Below are 20324 nucleotides of genomic sequence, written 5' to 3' on the forward strand. Positions count from 1 at the left end.
GACAAAATGTACCCAGTTTTGCCAGCTTTTGCTAAGAAAATCGTTTTTAAAAATTACTCATCTGTCGATCCTTTTGAGAATGAGCTGTGTCTGCTGGCCTGTAAAACTTCCAAAACAGGCGTCAATCTAACATTTTATGGCATTTAAGGATAATTAATTTCTCTGTGACTGCTTTATTAAAAAAACCCAAGAACTAAGAAGCTGGATCCAAAAGATTAATACAAAATTAAGTAGGGAAGTACTGCAAGTGTGATTTGACAATAGTTTCAGTAATTATATTCTGTTACTCATTCTTGAGCATATATACACAAGCTGTGACTTCTATGTGTTATTTCTTTTGAAAAAAAAACCATTAAAAAATACTTAGGCCCCACTCCTGCAGCCCTTTCATCAATAATCCTCTGTAGTTCTGGAGGAAGCCCTGTGCCTTTTTCTAAACCAGGTTGTGAATTCTTTGGAAAAGTGATAATATACTGGATTAATAGTGCCAAGACACCCTAACATTTGACTGAAGTCTCTCAGAACCAGGCACCTTACATTTGAGAAGGAACATCCTTACTGCTGGCTGGATCAGTGGAGGAATGTCAGAGATAAAATATCTCTGCTGAAAGTATCCTGCCCCTATTTGTCCAATTCTGTTGGCAGTCAGAGAAAGGAAATGGAGAGAAAACTCTACCACATTGTAATAAATGCTGGAGTTCATAGATGGAACAATTACGTTGCTGGTCCTGGGCTGCTATTGTAGATGAGTACATCCTTAAGAGTGTCCTGATTTCTTCTCTGTGAAATCATTATCAGTGAAATTTTTTCAAGATTGAAAGCAGACAGTTCTTTCAGCAAGTTGGGTTGGTGATATTATCACTGTTAACCAGACTGAATGTTGGAGATCTTTCTCCATGAAGAGGTCCTTCTGCAGCCTGTGATGATTTCACCCGTATTATAAATCAGTCACGTTTGTAATTGATCCTCAATTTAACTATTTTATTAAGTAGGTAGTTAACAGATCATTTTGAGCCTGATGTTGCAGCTTTTGAGACATTGGTTTGGGATGGTGTAATTTAGCCAATGTCCCTTCAGACAATGAACATATTGGAAAAGAGGGTGTAATTTTATTTTAAGCAGAAAATGAGCATGTTTACAGGGCACGATTGACAGGCTTTTGTTTCTTCACTAAACAACATTAAGAAAATAAAATGCATTATTATGGTGTCATAATGCGGAGTCTGTGCTGCATAGATGATCCATAAATCTGTGACAAATCTCCACTCTTAACAGTTTGCTCTCCCAACATGCGGAGATCTTCCATTTCCTTTGGTGGGAGTTCTGTAGACATAAAAGGCCAGGCTTCCAAGTTGTTCAGCAGACTTGGATGCCCAATTCTACCTCTTTCATGAAGCTGACCTTCCTCACTGCAAAGATTTTTAGAACCAAAAAAAGACCTTTGCCTAAGTGAATAAAATGTCCAATATGTAAAAAAATAAATCCTGGCCAAGAGACATTAATCCAAGAATTAAGGCCTTTGAAGTATAGCAATAGGAGATTATAATAATCTCATGTCAAAAATGGAATTGTATCTCTGTTGAATATCCAGTTTTTTGAAATCCCATATTAGTCAATAGAGAAAACATGAAGAAAAAGCTGTCTTTTAAACAGGGATTGTCACAGGCTGTGAAATGTGTCTATACTTATAATTTTTAAGCACTGCAGAGTTTGAAGAGACTTGATGTTGACTGCTGTGGACTCCGGGCAGTATTTAGAACTGGGAATTTAGGATGTTTTGTCACTGCCTGGAAATTTCCATACTATGCTACAAAGGAAAGCAGAGATGCGTAGTACAAGTATACAGCTGACACAATAAGCATCTCCTGTATCTGAGAATTTTATACATGTTCCAAGAGGAAGAGCCCCTCCTCTTCTCTTCCTTCGTTTCATTAGCTTCCCTTTACTCCATTTTCTCTGTTTCTCCTTATTCCTCTTTCTTTCCCTGTCCATTCCCTTTTTTGTTGCTTTAAAAGAATTATATTATCAAGGTTGAGATGAGAAGATCTTTGCTCAGCAGTCACTCCTGACAGGTAAGTCAGCTCCCCCAGTATTTATTCTTCAACATTCCTTCTTCTGTGGCTTGTTCCTTTACATTTCACCTTGTAGGAGCAAATAAATGCTGACTAGATGGACATGAAGTTGACAAACCAACAACTTTCAGGAGACTTCCATTCCCAGGAAATTTCACATGGTACTCATGTAAGGTCAGATTCTGCCACCACAACTCATAACAAGGAGAAAGAGTGGTTTGTAACTAGACAGATATTCACAGGTAATCTCACAGGTAGCAGACTCTCCAGCCTTCAGTGAGGAGGACAGCCATGCCTTAGTCACCTTGTTGACCCAGGAACCTCTGTGTTACAAACACATACATTGTAAGGTTATATAATCCTCTCCTCTTCTGTTTTATTGAGAATCCAAAACTGAAATTCATGGAACCAGTTTGACATGGATTTTAACTACTGATGAACTTTTGCCGATTGATGTGTTGCTAGATGCCTTGCCTCTTACCCATTAAATGCTCAGTGCATGCACATATGTTGCTTCTTTTTGCATTGAATTCAACATCCAACTTTTCCTACATTCCCAGGGAATGTGAGGAAGCTACAAACACTTGAGGATGGACTGGACTGATGTCTCAAGTGCTATGGCACACTGCTCATGCATGTCAATCTGCTTTACTACAAAGCTATAAATAGGAGTCATTTTACTTTCATTCAGATCAAGGAGTAGATCTGCTCTGTCAAAGCAGCCAAGAGCCCTCCAAAAGCAGTGAGTTGAGCTAGCTGAATGCTGGCATTAATAACAGGAAAAGGAGGTAACAGAAATGAAAAATCAAGGTTGAGGATGTTTTAGAAGAGACAGTATATAGGTTTGTATGATGTTACAGGACTGGTTTCTCTTGGTATAGCATGTTACCTGGATCCAGTTTCTTAGAGGAATTCTCATTTAAGTTCACATCATCTCACTTATATCCTATAAGCACTTAATCCTGCATAAGTGATAAAGTGTCACAATGCTGTTATGTTCTTTTTCCTAGTTTTGGCCAGGGAATTTGTTCATATTCAGGCTTAGATACAGTTTTGATGTTGAAAACAGACATGGGCAAAATCAGGACTGTTTTTTTGTCTTAAAAAAGGTGGGAAGAATATTCTTTCGCCAGGTCTTGAGAAACAAGCCTGAAGGTGAGAAGGACACAGTCTGTTCCCCGCTGTGCCTCTGACTTCATTCTTTATGTTCCTGCTATTCTCCTCAAAAAAAGTACAAACCTGTTTAGCATGTATAGGTCAAAATGGGACCCATCAAATTACATGCTGGGGAAGCCAATACTGCAAAATGCCACTATTGTGTGCAAAAGTCAAAACCAGGCTTTTTCTTGTGCAAGCTCTGAGTACTTTGCCTGTTGCCTGTATTACCTAGATTATAGCCAAAATGCTGGTACTGCATTGGATTTGGGTTACAGCATTACATTTTTCTGGCTTCTATCTGCTTGTCACTGAGGGGGTTTTATTTGGGATACTCATATTGAGAAAACTTGCATTTTCTAAGTAGGAAGTTATGGCTCCTCGAAGGAAAACAGATTAATCAAACTGGCAATTTAAAGGTTCTTAAATGCAAAACTGAAACTTAAGGAGATAAGTGGCAGATTTTTGCTGGAAATCCATGAGGACTTTAGATGGAACTGTACTGCCAAGGTGCAGCCCACAATGAGATATAGATACTGTGCTAGCCTTTTCAGAGTAACACTAACCCAGATGCAGGAGTTAAACAATGTTACAGCTGTGCTGGATTGAAATCTAGTCTTTTGAATCCAGCAGTTCAGAAGGTTTCATGTGTCACTGGCAATAAATAATGTGAAAAGAACAAGTACATGAATGTGGTTTTTTTTACATGCACATGGGTGTGTGTCCTTATATGTGTATATATGCATATATATAGCCTATAGAGAGAGAAGTGAACATTCTTAAAAGCTATATATGTATATGTGTATCATCTATACATATAAATATATGGTCCATCATTCTAATTTCATGCACAACTGCACTATAACCATTGTGGTTTATAAGATCACACTTCATATATGCATGACTCACTGGCTTCATTCATGTTTCCATATGTATGTAGAAACATAGCAAAGCAGACATTCCTAGAGACATTGCAGGACAACCTCATTGAGATGGACATTCTCACCTCCTCCCGACATGACGGTGCTTACAATGATGGGTATGTGACACTTACGTGGTCTTCCTGTTTACTGTACAGTCCTTATGATCCTTGCATGAAAGCATTTGGTCATGTTAATGATGTTTAAGGACAACACCATTGCTTGCCTCTTCCAAGATGGCTTAAAAAAAAAATGATGTTCTGCAGCTTGAAGCACTGTGTTCTGTACATATTAATGTAAGAACCATTAATATGCTAGTGAGCCACAGCATGCCATTTGCTTTTTTCCCTTGTTTTAAAAGTCATTTCATTAGTAGGAAGTACCTACAGCAATTTTGAGTTCCATATGAACTAAGATTAATATAATTTTCATTAAAATCTTAAATAATCGTTGTACTGGCAGCCTTCATTGTTAAACTGATATTTTCTGCATACCTTATCTTACAAGTGGATGCTCGTGCTATATGTAAGCTGAGCCTCTGATTTTTACTTAACCACCCATTCTGGCATCTTAACCTAACTTTTGCTCATTTAACTTTTAAGTTATAAGCAGTTTTCAATGTGACACTTGGTGCCCAAACTGTTGACCTTTTGTTGGCAGTTTCTAGTTTGGTAGCCATCATTAACTAAAGATCTAATTTCTGTACTTGAATACTGCAGGTACCTGTTTGCTCAGAACAGATGCATACTTCCCAAAACAAGATACTATCTGACTCTTTGTAAAAATGAATGCTTTGATGTGGAGAATTAGTAGAAATAATGAGTCTTTCTCTAATGCTCAGCAGTCATGCTTAAAGTAGCAATAAAACTATAGCTGTAGTAGGATGAACACCTATTTTTGAGAAATATGTGTTACTTTTTGCGGCATGAATCATTGGCTTTTCTGCATGATGGTGTTTCTGCATGTGACATTTCCCCCTGTGACTACACAAGCGATTTCAAGGGGAAAATAGAGTCACGTCTTCATCTGGTATAGTCCACTGGCTTGACTGACTCCCATGGAGCCATGCTGATTGCATATTCACTGGCTGCAAATCTGACCCTGTAAACCATGGCAGAAGGTGCAAACTACACTGGGGCCATTTCTCAGTCCTCACAAGCTGCACTTTTGTTTTACATCAGCATGGCAGTGAATAAGTCAGATCCATTTCCCAAGTTTCATTCTTGAAATTTGAATGCCTTGTACTTCATGACGTCCCACCAAAATTAGCTCTTTTTGTTTAGAATTGCCATGAAGAGCATTCCCATTGGGGTGTTTCATTTCAGGAACTCATGGACTGCAGTGGGGTTTTTTTGCACTGACTTTCATGAGTCTCACACAAGGCCCTCACAGGCTGATGCTTAGGCTGGATTTGTTGTAATGGACAAGATACGGTGCCTCCCAAGGTGTCACTGGACAGGAAACACTGTTGCCTTTGACAGTAATTCACACTTTTTAAAGGTGGGCATCAAACTGAGTTGCCCTGGACTGCTTTCTGGAAGCAGGTGCCTCCCCTAACTGGCAATGCATAGGGCTTGAATTCTGGGCTTTGATGCTTTCAGGCATCCCATTGTCCGATGCTTAGATTTGCCAGGTGGGGGCAGTGTGAATATTCCCCCTTGTGACAATTTGGGTGCTATGGAATGGCTTAAGCTCTCTTTCCCCATCTCCGTTCACCGTTGCCATACAAAAAACGCTCTCATGCAGTGATCAATGAATTGGTAAACACCCTCCCCTCTTTAATCCAACCCACACTCCTCTTCAGTCTCTGTAGGGCATTTCTGTGGGAATGTGAGGGGCCCCCCGATGCTGCCTGTGCCACCAGTCTGTCGTAGCTGTGCGGGGGTATTCATCTCACTCTAATGCCAGCTCTTCCACAGAGGGGACTCCTGCCTTGAAGAGTTCTCTGTGGCATTGTTGGCCCTGTGATTTGTTGTTTTGTTTCGTTTTCCTTTACTCTGTGTGACTTGCCTTTGATTTTTATTCTTCTCTTTATTGCATGCCATCCATGTCCGTAGCCAGCGTTGTGTGGAGCTGCTTTCCTCGTCCAGGCAGCAGTCGCCATCCTCACGTCTCCCTTGGCTTCAATTTGTGTGAGGAATCACTTGCTGTTGGTCTTTCTTCCCTCAGGCACTTCCTGTTCAAACCTGGAGGCACTTCTCCCCTTTTTTGTACAACATCGCCGGGATATCCCTTGACGTCCAGCACTGTGTACTCACCTCCCCCTAGGCCCCTTCCCAGAAGTACCTTCTCTAGGCCTGCCTTTAACCTGAAGAAACCCTATAAGTACTGTAACTGGAAATGTGCTGCTCTGAGTGCCATTGTCATCTCAGTCACATTGGTGATCCTGCTGGCCTATTTCATAGGTAAGCTTATTTCTGGTTTTTTTGGTTTGTTTTTTTTCCCACTTTTCTTTCATTTCTCAACAAACTCACCCACAATGCTAATGTTCAGGAACAAGAGGATCAGAATTGTCGTACAAAGTATTGGGGAAATAAGGCTTCTGTTAGCTTAACTGAGGTTGCAGTGGTATGGTAGAAAGCCTCTCAGAGCCAAAAGAACCATACATTGTGCTCCCTACAATGGCATGGGCTGTTTACTTTCTGCAGAGGAAATTGTACCTGGACTGAGACAAACCCACCAGGTTTTCTCAAAGCAGCTGATTAAAACAGGCACTGAGGTCCATGTCCCAGTCAGTAACATCCAGGTACTTGGGAATTCTCTGCCATTGACTTTGACAGGAGCAGAGTCAGAACCAAGATCCTGACAAACAATAATGTGGTTTTAATCTGTCTTTTCATGTCACATCTTGGTCATTTAACCAACAATACTGAAGTTCACAGTGTGACCTCGAGTATGGGAAAGGACTGAATTTAGATTGTGGTCCAGCAGGGTGTATTTTGAGTGAGCAGTGGAGGAAATTTTCTACTTAGATGGAGCAGCAGAGGATTTTTCTTGTGCTGTGCATGATCTGAATTCCTTTGGTTTATAAGAGTTGCCATTGTTCTTTGCAAAAAGGTGTTCTTGGTGTTTGTTGCAAAAGTAATTAAAATATTAGAAGTGAAAACTGTATTTTTCAGCCTGTAAGGTTGGGGTGTCACCATTACTTTTTCTTCAGTTAAATTTAGTATCTGTGTTATAAATGTCTTAAAAAAGTGCATTCCTAGACTTCTATTTTAAACTGTCAGTGATGTAAACTCTAGTTATCAGATGCTTACAGATATGATCATAGTAAAAAAGTCTATTTCTCATGGCACAAATGAGTCTTTGATTTCACTGTGACTTCCTGCACACTAATGATCTATAAAAGGTTGTGGTTAGAATTACAAATCTTAGCCTGGATCGAAAGATTTTTGCTTTCATTTCAAATAAGTATAATTAGCGCTGCCACAAAGGATTGCTTTTACTGTGTTTGTTTTATGTGCACTTCTTTAATGACTGATAGTTTTCCATTTCTGCCTTGCATCATACCCTGGTCACTTTTATGCCTCCTGTAAGAGAAGCAGGAATGATTAATTAACCAACATTAAATCAGCAGCATTTTGATTAAATATGCAGTCATTTTTCATCATTTACTATGTACATTTGGACCTGCCTTTCTCATTTGTCTAGTATTCTCCTTATGCCCTGAACATAGTTCCTTTGGACATCATCTCAGTGTGTCAGAGGAGCACCTGAATAACTCAGAACAGCAGTGCCTGGTAATTCTAACGGAGGAGGTGTGTGCTGTGAGATAGACTGAGAAGAATTTTAATTGCAGTTGGTAATCTCCAACTTAAATGAACTTTTTCAGGGTTCTGAAAAGATCAGGCTCCTGTTTAAAATCACAGTTAATTTGGTTAAAAGGTAGGTCCATTGAGTGCTCGTTGATACTTTTTCCCTTGTTCTGATGAATTCTGTGGCATTTGCCAGGCTCCACGGATCACTGGCAAGGTGCCAGAAATGCTGATCAGGTTGAACTGCTGTAATTATGGGTCATAATTACTAATTTCTAAAGGAACTATCAATTATTAAAAATCAAATTTGATGGTTCAGTTCAGCGTAAACATATTTAGCAAAGATTGTCTCTACCAGATCCAGTGGTCTAATCAACAGGCAAAAAGGCAGATATTTAATTAGATTTTGATGAAAAATTGTGTTTAATTTCAAGTATAATCAATTATTAATTACTGTAATGAGTGACTCTGGTGGGGTTTACTAATTAACTCATTTAAAAATTATGAATAACCTTTTCATTTGTAATTATTTTCTACATCCTGTCAAGTTGCAGACAAGAATTGTATCACCTAACCCAAAAGAAAAGAAATTAATCAGGGAGTCAAAATATTTCTACTTTCACTAAGTTAAGCTGAGACATTTTGCATTCTGATAAAACCTACGTAGTTCTTAACAGGAACTTGTCCCTTCTTTTAAATAATCTGAATTGTTTGCAATACAAGTTACTGGTTTTCTTTAAGTTTTGGGTTTTTTCCTCTATATTGGCATAGTTGTGTTTTCTTACGGACACCTTTCCTCATTTAAGCAGTATATTGCTCTTTTTAATGCCATGGGGACTTTTTGAGTGGCAAGGTATAACTTAATCATGAGTAAGAAGGTCTAATCTATAAAACATCTCATGAGTGTTGGGAAATTGGCTACCTTCCAACTGCTCTTGTTAGTTAAAACAACCGCAGAAATTATCTTTTTAATGACCATTTTCATTCTCCAAAGCAAACTAAGGTCATTGGAAAGACTCCCACTTAAGGGAATGGGCTTTGGATCAGGTCCCATGGCAGTGGCTTGGCATTTACTCTATTTTTTTATGCACTGGTAGGTTAATGGAAATGCTCCAGAGCAATATATAGGACTCAAAGATGCTCTTCACAGCATCAGGCACGTCACAGTCATCTGTTTAGATATTGAAACCTACCCATTGCAGGCCTTACCTACCTGTACGTATGTGTGGAGCTGGACATATCAAGAGATCCACGAGTTACTCTGCTGTTGGCAATACTTTTTTATGTGACAAATGCTCAGACACAACTGTGATGGGTGACTGTCTGAGGCAGGCAGAACTGCTTGGAAATGACAAAGCATTGGGTCATTTCTGAAGGTCTTTGCTGAAGCCAGTTAATTTTTTAAATTCATCTGAAGTGCTTGCAAAATCATTTGCTTAAGGCTAAAAGGCAGAGTTGCTATTATTTTATGAAAGTCTTTATGGTATTTGATAGTCTGAGGTTCATTTATCTTGCTGGGCTTTTTCAGTGAAGAGGAGAGGAGGCATAAATAGAAGTCCATGGAAGCTGAATGGCTGGTATCATGTGTCAACCCTGTGATCAAGCTGAAGGTTTTACAGGACTGAGTCACTGGTCGGGGTAGATAATGACAAACAAAATATAACAGAGTGTATTAAGCACCAGAAGCTGATTTTCATTTGAATTACCCAGCTTTTGATTGACTTGTTGCCACCTTTTCAAATACTCAGAGACACACACTAAGGCAGTGGTAACAATGCACATCAAAGTTTTGCGCGCACACACACACAGCTTATGCAAATCTTGTGAGCTCTGCAGAAGCTTGTCTTGTGGAATAAGAATAACAAAGAGAAAAGCAGTGGCAGATTGGGGCTGTAACATTAAAATCACTGGAACAGCACCACTGGAGCCACTGAAATGAAGGGCCTTTTTAAGCAGCTTGTAACTGACCTGCAAATTTGCTGTTCCAGGAGGTCGTGAAGAGACACCACTTTAAAAATTTGATTTCCATTTTAGGATTGTCCATTCAATTGTGAGCTAACAAGGAAAATTGTCATGGCTTTTGCTGAGCTTGAAGGGGTCTGTATGCCATGGAACTCTGCCTTGGAGGGCTAATTTATAGCAAGATTCCCATGGCAGAGATGATAATACCACAAGGTATGTTGCTGTCCAAATACTTCGCCGGCAGAGTTCCTGTATCTAGTAGATGCCAGGCCTGCTAGCATAACACTTTAAAGAATCTCTGACATGGCTGTACTGCTTGGGAGGAAGATTTCTGAACTTAGAAAGAGAAAAGACCTATTTGATTGTCCAGATCTCCATGCCCAGCAGCTGTTTGGCTTGATCTGCGGAACTGTTTCTAAATGAATTAGTGATGGAGAATAGTTTCTTTCTTCTGAAACTGAAGGTATTATCGTCTGACTGATGTAGATTCCAGACTAGATGGAAGTACAGTTTGATGTAGTTAGGCACTTGCAATTTTCTTGTACTTCAGCATGTGCTGTGGTTGCATTTCATGAACAGCAAGAAAGACGGGCATTTGATTTAGATTAAAGTTAGGGCTGGAAAATATATTATGAAGCCAAAACAGTCATTTATTTGATTGGAGTCAGAACTCTCACTACTTTTCAGCTCTGCCTTTGTCTGAACTCTGTACAGATGCAGCTTCACTTAAAGTACAGTGTTGCTTGCTACAGGCAAAATGCTTTGACAGTAAAACTGGGCTAGGACTGTGATGCGTTTGTAAAGTGTCTTTCTTTTTATTGTCTAAAAATCACCCTGAAAGCTAACTTTTATGCCCATGATTCTTTGATGCTACGTAATAAATGCAATTTAAAGCAGTTCTCAAAAGCTTTTGTTGGGTATCTAACTAGTTAGCTATGACTGTATAATATACGAGTTACCATGCTGTTTACATGCTACTCAAGATCAATTGGAAAAGCTGCTAATGCTTAATTATTAAACTTGAGCTGAAACTATTAATCCTATCTTTACACCTTGATACTAAGTTGTTCTTTTTCCCCCAAGTTAAAATATAAACCAATTTATTACTCTGACAGGAAGTTTTTTCCATTTTCTGCTTTAATGTTTCTTTTCTGATGCCAGATTAAATTCTATTTTGCTACTGTTGTCATTTGTTCTTTCGATTTGCAAGGATTTTTCAGTGTTTTCTATTTCCATCTTATCTTAGGTGAAACACAGAAATGGTAGCTAAACAATCTGTTCTAGCAAAGCCTTTACCTTATGAAGTCGATCTGTTAGCTAAAGAGGAGCTTTGAGGTCCTTTCTTGCTTCTTTCACACCTTCACAAAATCACTGCACACCATTCACTCAATAACTTTGGGTCTCATTTATTTCATTTTACTCTTAATATATAAAACAGAGATCCAGTCTTAAAGGTGCTATAGTATCATCAGTAATATGTTTTAAGTACTATAGATGTTTGTGAAACATAACATTTCAGGATACTGGTTAAGAGGACCATCATCATGACTCAGCACTACCAGTTTTATCTTTCATAGTAAAACTTAAATATGTGGGGTATTTGGTTAAAGCTGTCGGTTATTATACCAAATGCATAGAGGCATGACTGCTGCCACTCTCTCACTAAGTCATACCGTTTAGATGACATCTAGCTTACTCTTTCATACTCAGTAACATTTGGGAAATACAGCCTTGTTCTTCTCTTACACATGCTTCTCTTAAACTGGAGCATTTCATAGAATCATAGAATCATAAAACAGTTTGGGTTGGAAGGGACCTTAAAGATCATCTAGTTCCAACCCTCCTGCCATGGGCAGGGACATCCCTCTAGATCAGGTCACCCAAGGCTCCATCCAACCTGGCCTTAGACACCTCCAGGGATGGGGCACCCACAGCTTGCCTGGGCAACCTGTGCCAGTGTCTCACTACTCTCATGGTGAAGAAATTCTTCCTAATGTCTAGTCTAAATCTGCCCCTCTCTAGTTTATACCCATTCCCTCTCATCCTATCACCATGAGCCTTTATGAATAGTCCCTCTCCAGTTTTCTTGTAGCCCCTTTCAGGTACTGGAAGGTCACTATAAGATCTCCTCAGAGCCTCCAGGCTGAACAATCCCAACTCTCTCAGCCTGTCCTCATATGGAAGATGCTTCAGCCCTTGGATCATCTTTGTAGCCCTCCTCTGGACCCATTCCAACAGCTCCATGTCCTTCTTATGTTTAGGATTCCAGAACTGGACACAGATGAGGTCTCACAAGAGAGGAATAGAAGGGCAGAATCACCTCCCTCGACCTGCTGGCTATTCTTTTGATACAGCCCAGGATACAGTTGGCCTTCTGGGCTGCAAGTGCACATTCCCGGCTCATGTCGAGCTTCTCATCGACCAGCACTCCCAGGTTCTTCTCTGCAGGGCAGCTCTCAACCACGTCATCCCCCATCATGTAGTGAAAATGGGAATTGCCCCGACCCAGATGTAAGACCTTGCATTTGGCCTTGTTGAACCTCATGAGGTTCTCACAGGCCCACTTCTCCAGTCTGTCCAGGTCCCTCTGGGTGGCATCCCATCCTTCTGGTGTGGCAACTACACCACTCAGCTTGGAGTTGTCTGCAAACTTACTGAGGGTGCACTCAATCTCACTGTCAATATCATTGATGAAGATATTAAACAGCTCCGGTCCCAGTATGGACCCCTGAGGGACACCACTTGTCACAGATCTCCATCTGGACTTTGAGCCATTGACCACTACTCTCTGAATATGACTATACAACCAGTTTCTTATCCACTGTACCATCCACCCATCAAATCCATATCTCTCCAATTTAGAGAGGAGGATGTTGTGGGGAACCATGTCAAAGGCTTTACAGAAGTCTAGATATATCACATCTGTCAGTTTACCCATGTCCAGTGCTGTGGTTACCCCATCATAGAAAGCCACTAAGCTGGTCGTATAGGATTTGCCCCTGGTGAAGCCGTGCTGGCTGCCGTTAATCACTGCCATGTCCTCCATGTGCTTTAGCATAGCTTCTGGGAAGATCTGTTCCATGATCTTCCCAGGCACAGAGGTGAGGCTGACAGGTCGGTAGTTCTCAGGGTCGTCTTTTCTGCCCTTTTTAAAAATGGGCACATTACCCTTCTTCCAGTCACCAGGGACTCCTCCCGATTGCCATGACTTTTCAAGTATCATGGAGGGTGGCTTGGCAACCACATCTGCCAGTTCCCTCAGAACTCTAGGATGCATCTCATCCGGTCCCATAGACATATAAATGTTCAGAGTCCTCAGGTGGTCACGAAACTGATCCTCCTGTACAGTGGGAGGAGGTTTACCCCCCTGGTCACCATCTTGCTGTCCCATGACCCAGGAGGGGTGAGGAGAGCGGTTATCGGTGAAGTCTGAGGCAAAAGAGTTGTTAAGTACCTCAACCTTCTCGTCTGTTGATACATGATCACCATTTCCAACCATCAGTGGGGGTACATTCTCTTCGACCTTCCTTTTTCAATTGACATACCTGTAGAAGCCCTTCTTGTTAGTCTTTACTTCCCTTGCCAAGTTTAGCTCCAGCTGCACCTTGGCCTTCCTGACTTCCTCCCTACACAACTGGGCAGAGTCCCTATACACATCCCAGGTTACCCATCCCTGCTTGCACTGCCTGTGCACTTCCCTCTTCTTCTTTAGTTTAACCAACAGGTCTTGACTCAGGCATGCTGGTCTCTTCCCTTCCCTGGCTGATTTGCTATGTACAGGGACTGAGCGCTCTTGCGCTTTATGGAAAGCATCCATGAATATTCTCCAACTCTGTTCTGCTCCCTTGTCTTGGAGGACCATGTCCCAGGGGATCCTATTAAGTAATTCCTTGAAGAGCTGGAAGTTCGCTTTCCTGAAATTTAAGGTCCTGACTATACTCCTCACCTGTCCCACATCCCTCTGGATCTTGAACTCCACCAGTGCATGGTCACTGCAGCTCAGGCTACCCCCAGTCCTACTGTCACTGATGAGTTTGCTTGTATTGGTGACCATAAGGTCTAGTATTGCATCTCCTCAGGTGGGGCTCTCTATCAGCTGGACTAAGAAGTTATCCTCAATACGTTCCAGTAGTCTCCTGGATTGCCTACAGGTTTCCGTACTACTTTTCCAGCATATGTCAGGGGCAGCTGCTGTGTAAAGTTTACAAGAGGCTGGATGAATAGCACAAAGCTCAGGAAAGCTGCCTACAGGAATCTGGCAAAAGTATATTTCCCTGGTCAGATACACAAAGAATTAAGTGAATTACTCAAATGTTTCAGCCCTAGTCACTTTGCTGTCATTCCCCCATCTTCCTCTCCACATGCACACACACAGAAGATTATATAAAACACAGATAGATCCCCAAAGTACAGCTCAGTATAGCTAGGAATCAAGGGGTTGTTATGTGTACTTTTTGCCCAACATGACCAAGGAAAGGCAGTCAGCTATTAACATGGTACCCCTACACAAGACAGTAATCCTCAGAGAAATGAGAAATACACAAAATTAAAGCCAAATCGAGCTACATCCAGTCTTGTATTTCCCCCTCTTTTGTTGTCTTTCATTGCAGCTTTAGGGGGATGGTGATATGAATTGTAACTCAGATCTTATTTTCCATCATCTGCAAAGTCAGGAAGAGCTGTTGGTATTATTAGAGGATTGTGTGCCTCTCTTTTGGTTTGGATTTTGCATCGTATGTTTGGATAGCAACTACTGTTAGCTTTATGTTTTAGAGGAGGTGCAAGGGATTTAACCACAGCTTGATACCGCTTTAAAGCTGTTCTTATGAAGATCAATTCATTCAGGGGGATGTTAAAAAACTCACCATAGCAACTCCATTAAAAATCATTCACTGTTTCGGCCTAAAGAAGATCTGTTACCTGAAATTAAAAGTGTTGGGATAGAAGAAATATGGATGGTGTATGCACTATTGAAAGAGAGACGCTGCCAGAGAATATTACTGGAGAAAGATACTAGAAGATAATATTAATATGAACCAGCTAATTTTGTTAGAGTTGCCCAGTCTGGGAAAACTGGGAAGTATTAATAATTGGGTATTCCATTTGATGACAATCTCTTCTGAACTCAGAGGCAAAATTTCTGCTTTGTAATGCCATTAACAGTTTTTTGAATATAAAAAGCAATAAAGAGCTTCTTCAACTACTACATCTTCTAGGAATTAACTCAGTGTTTATTTGAAGCCAGAAGAAGTAGGAAGATTTAAAAATATTTCATTAATTTTCAGTGTTAAAAGACATAAACAGCATCAATTCATCTGGTTGACCTCTTAGGATGTTGAAGGCTAGTAAACATTTATACATAAGTAAGGCACGTACCTACTTCAGTTCGCTTTTCCCCAGCTTATACATATAAGGACCAAATTTGCTATTTTTAGCTATAAAAATTACACTAGGTTTTCGTTACACAGCATTTTCTTGTCCTTACTCCTTAAGTAATATTCAGTCTCTGCTTTCCAGTTGCCAGTGTCCCATTTCCTGGACACAACTTGCAATCCTTTATCCTAAGTGTATACACTGGCCCTTGACATATTTTCTTTGAACCTTAATCACATTTTCTTTGAATCATTCAAATTTAGTACCTGCTCTGCTTTTCTATTTATAAATTCTGATCTCATCGTCTTTGTCTCTTGAATAGTCTTTGAGTCATCTGCACATTTAGTCATCCATGATTTTATATTTATTTATGTAACATTGATGCAAATGTTGGATAATTTCAGGCTGACTATTAATTGTTGAGTTTCAGAAGAAATTTTAACATTTGATGCTTATTCATCAGTGATGATGATTTTAAGGTCTTTCAGTTAGTTTTTAAGCACAAGTCTCCATTGCTTTCTACCATTGGAAAGCGTTTGTTTCTTTAATTGAATGCCAAACCAAATTAAACCAAAGGTCTTACTGTCAAAAAATGAGTAACTATTTCTTAAGATCTTTTTTTCAGAGAAGCAATATTGTTGGCCTGAGTTGCCATACATTCAGTTTCTTTATTTTCCATCAGTTGATTTCTGTGTTATGTTATCCATTATTTTGTCTGTAATAGATGTCAGGCTACCTCAACTAAGTGTCTTGCATCCTCTTTTTTTCTCTTCTTAAATATTTGTACATCATGAACCCTATTCTAATCTCTTGGTAGCTGGTTCAGTATTAATCAGTGAGTCAGATTCCTCTTCTGCTAGCTCGTCTCATTTACTGGGTGTAAGTTAAATGAGCCTGCAGATTTCACAGAATCACACAGAATCACAGAATAACCAGGTTGGAAGAGACCCACCGGATCACCGAGTCCAACCGTTCCTACCAAACACTAAACCATATCCCTCAGCACCTCGTCCACCCGTGCCTTAAACACCTCCAGGGAAGGTGACTCAACCACCTCCCTGGGCAGCCTGTTCCAGTGCCCAATGACCCTTTCTGTAAAGAATTTTTTCCTAACGTCTAGCCTAAACCTCCCCTGTCGGAGCTTGAGGCCATTCCCTCTTGTCCTGTCCCCTGTCACTTGGGAGAAGAGGCCAGCACCCTCCTCTCTACAACGTCCTTTCAGGTAGTTGTAGAGAGCAATGAGGTCACCCCTCAGCCTCCTCTTCTCCAGGCTAAACAACCCCAGCTCTCTCAGCCGCTCCTCATAAGGCCTGTTCTCCAGCCCTTTCACCAGCTTTGTTGCTCTTCTCTGTACTCTCTCCAGAGCCTCAACATCCTTCTTGTGGTGAGGGGCCCAGAACTGAACACAGTATTCGAGGAGCGGTCTCACCAGTGCCGAGTACAGAGGGAGGATAACCTCCCTGGACCTGCTGGTCACGCCGTTTCTGATACAAGCCAAGATGCCATTGGCCTTCTTGGCCACCTGGGCACACTGCTGGCTCATATTCAGTCGGCTGTCAACCAACACCCCCAGGTCCCTCTCCTCCAGGCAGCTTTCTAGACAGACTTCTCCCAGTCTGTAGCACTGCATAGGGTTGTTGTGCCCCAAGTGCAGGACCCGGCATTTGGCCTTGTTAAACCTCATGCCATTGGACTCTGCCCAGCGGTCCAGCCTGTTCAGATCCCTTTGCAGAGCCTCCCGACCCTCCAGCAGATCGACACTTCCACCCAGCTTAGTGTCATCCGCAAACTTGCTAAGGGTGCATTCGATGCCTTCATCCAGGTCATTGATGAAGACATTGAACAGGGCTGGACCCAGCACTGAGCCCTGGGGAACCCCACTTGTCACTGGCCTCCAGCTGGATTTCACACCATTTACCACCACTCTCTGGGCCCGGCCATCCAACCAGTTTTCCACCCAGGAGAGTGTGCGCCTGTCCAGGCCAGAGGCTGACAGTTTCTCAAGCAGAACGCTGTGAGAAACTGTGTCAAAGGCTTTGCTGAAGTCCAGGAAGACCACATCCACAGCCTTTCCCTCATCCAGTAGCCGGGTCACTTTGTCATAGAAGGCGATCAGGTTAGTCTGGCAAGACCTGCCTTTTGTGAACCCATGTTGACTGGGCCTGATCACCCGGTTCTCTTGCATGTGCTTCATGATAGCACTCAAGATCACCTGTTCCATGACTTTCCCTGGCACTGAGGTCAGACTGACAGGCCTGTAGTTTCCTGGGTCCTCCCTGCGGCCCTTTTTGTAGATGGGCACAACATCAGCCAGCCTCCAGTCCAGTGGGACTTCCCCAGTCTTCCAGGACTGTTGGAAGATGATGGAAAGGGGTTTGGCCAGCACATCCGCCAGCTCCTTCAGTACCCTAGGGTGAATCCCGTCCGGCCCCATAGACTTGTGACTGTCCAGTCGGGCTAGCAAGGCTCTGACCACCTCCTCTTGGATCATGGGAGCCTCATTTTGCTCCTCTAGCTCCTGGGTTTGTACACAGGCGGAACGACCCTCCTTACGACTAAAGACTGAGGCAAAGAAGGCATTAAGTACCTCAGCCTTTTCCTCATCCCCTGTTACTGTTGTCCCTTCTGTGTCCAATAGGGACTGTATGGTCTCCCTAGTCCGCCTTTTATTATTTATATATTTGTAGAAAGATTTTTTGTTATCTTTCACTGACTTGGCCAATCCAATTTCTAGCTGAGCCTTAGCCCTTCTGATTTTTTCCCTACACAATCTCACTTCCCTCCTGTAGTCCACCCAAGAGGCCTGTCCCTTCTTCCAGAGGCCATAAACATTTCTTTTCTTCTTGATATCCCTCAAGATCTCTCTATTCAACCAAGCTGGCTTTCTCCCCTGCCGGCTTTTTTTCCGGACCACGGGGATGGCTTTCTCCTGAGCTGCTAGGACCACCCCTTTGAAGAGCTCCCAGCCCTCCTGGGCTCCCTTGCCCTTGAGTACTGTCTCCCATGAGACTTCACCAACCAGCCTGCTGAAGAGATCAAAGTCAGCCCTCTGGAAATTTAATGTTACCGTCTTGCTAACCACCCTCTTCACTTCACCTAGAACAGAAAATTTTATAATCTCATGGTCGCTTAGTCCTAGGCGTCCACCTACCGCCACATCCCCTACAAGGCTTTCTCTGTTCACCAACAGGAGGTCCAGGAGGGCACCTTCCCTGGTTGGTTCATTCACCAACTGTGCAAGGAAGTTATCTCCCACGCACTCCAGGAACCTCCTAGACTGCTTCCTTTCTGCTGTGTTGTACACCCAGCAGATATCAGGCAGATTGAAGTCTCCCACCAGAACGAGAGGCATCGATCTAGAGATTAACCCCAGCTGTTTATAGAAGAGCTCATCAGCTGCTTCTCCTTGGTTGGGTGGTCTGTAACAGACTCCCATCACAAAATCTACCTTCTGGTGGGCTCCTCTGATTTTGACCCACAGGCACTCAACCTCCTCATCTCCACAATCCATCTCAGTGATGTCCAAGTCCTCCCTTACAAAGAGGGCTACCCCACCTCCTCTCCTACCCTTCCTGTCCCGCCTGAAAAGCTTATACCCCACCATAGTCGTACTCCAGTTATATGAGTCGTCCCACCACGTTTCCGTGATGGCAACAACATCATAGGCCCCTTGCCCTACGACAGCTTCCAGCTCTTCCTTCTTATTTCCCATGCTGCGTGCATTGGTGTAAATGCACTTCAGCTGAGCTGCCGAGCCTTCAGCCCTCCTAGAGGGAACAGGGTTCGTTCCCAACTGCCTGGTAACTGGATCAGTTGACACCAGAGTGCCTGCATCTCCCTTAACACCCCGAGGTGTGTTCTCCCCCACTTTTTGTGCGGTGAGGTACTGGTGGTCCTCGCCCGCGCACCCTCTCCCAATCACCAATTCCCCACATCCAGGCTCATTCCTGTCTAGCCTGGGCTCAACCCCCTCCCCCTTCACATCTAGTTTAAAGCTCGATTTATGAGCTTGGCTAGGTTTCTGGCAAGGGCTTTAGCCCCCCTAGGAGACCCATGTGTCCCGCCCTTAGCGAGAAAGCCTGGGGGTGCATGAGCCCCCCCATGATCAAAAAAACCAAAGCCCCTCTCCTCGCACCAGGCTCGGAGCCAGGTATTAATCGAATTCTTCCTCCTGGCTTCCCCCTCCTCTCTATTTAGCATTGGGATGGAGCAGAATACTACTTGTGCCCCAGAGCCCTCCATCACTTTCCCAATTGCCCTGAAGCCATTCTTGATGGCTTTGGCCTTTTTGTTTGTTAGGTCATCATTACCAGTTTGGACTACTATCAAAGGATAGTAGTCCGTCTCGTGAACCAGGGAAGGAAGTTTTCTAGCTACCTCCTTCCCTGATGCACCTGGCGAATAGATGTAGTTTAATATAATTCTTGGTTATTAATGGACTGGAAAAAAACTTATTTCCTGTGAAATAATTGCATTACCCTAGTTATTTTCAAAAACCAGAACAAAAATTCTTACTGAACACTTTTACCTTTACTATAATATTATTAACAATTTCCCCATCTGCATCAAGTATTATAAATAGCTGTATTGTTGCTCTGTTCTCTAGGTTGCAATAGACTTTAAAATGTTCTATTGTTCTTTGGGTTTTTTCAAGCTGTATATTTTTTCTTCATGTTCTTAGCATCCTTTATCAATTCTCTGCATGGTCTTAGATTTATATAGATTACTCTCTGTTTCCCTGTTGTTCTCGGGTTTTATATATTACTTTTTTTTATTTCCGCTTATTGTTTTATTTTGACACTGAATGAGGAGGTCCTTTTGTCAAAGTCTGATCCTCTTTAATCATTGTGGGATCACTGGAAGAATGACTTCCATTTAGAAGTCAACCACAGTATGACTGATTCTTTAACTGGCTGAAAGAAGGATAAGGCTGTATATCCAGAGGGCTCCATCTGATCTTGGAGTTTGCATCAGTGCACCAAAAAACCACACATCAGTCACATAACATCGCAGTTAGCCCTTTAGATGCCTGATCCTTTCTTAAAATTAAGAATCCTTAATACAGGGAGGGATGAGTTTAATTCCGT

General features: G+C 42.0%; 1 protein-coding gene across 6 annotated transcripts in view; it reads left to right on the forward strand.

Annotated features, from left to right (window-relative positions):
• The window catches only part of TENM4 (teneurin transmembrane protein 4), a 373803-nt gene that overhangs the window by 151539 nt on the left and 201940 nt on the right, over nucleotides 1-20324 (forward strand). For 4 of the 6 annotated variants that reach the window (XM_069883272.1, XM_069883268.1, XM_069883269.1 and 1 more), the window contains 2 exons: nucleotides 4168-4266; nucleotides 6317-6552. In XM_069883272.1, the coding sequence (XP_069739373.1) occupies nucleotides 4168-4266; nucleotides 6317-6552 (335 nt within the window). The remainder of the gene's footprint in view (nucleotides 1-4167; nucleotides 4267-6316; nucleotides 6553-20324) is intronic. The other 2 variants (XM_069883270.1, XM_069883273.1) reach the window with 1 other exon arrangement.

The sequence above is a fragment of the Phaenicophaeus curvirostris genome, chromosome 1 (assembly GCF_032191515.1).
Source record: "Phaenicophaeus curvirostris isolate KB17595 chromosome 1, BPBGC_Pcur_1.0, whole genome shotgun sequence".
Taxonomy (NCBI): domain Eukaryota; kingdom Metazoa; phylum Chordata; class Aves; order Cuculiformes; family Cuculidae; genus Phaenicophaeus; species Phaenicophaeus curvirostris.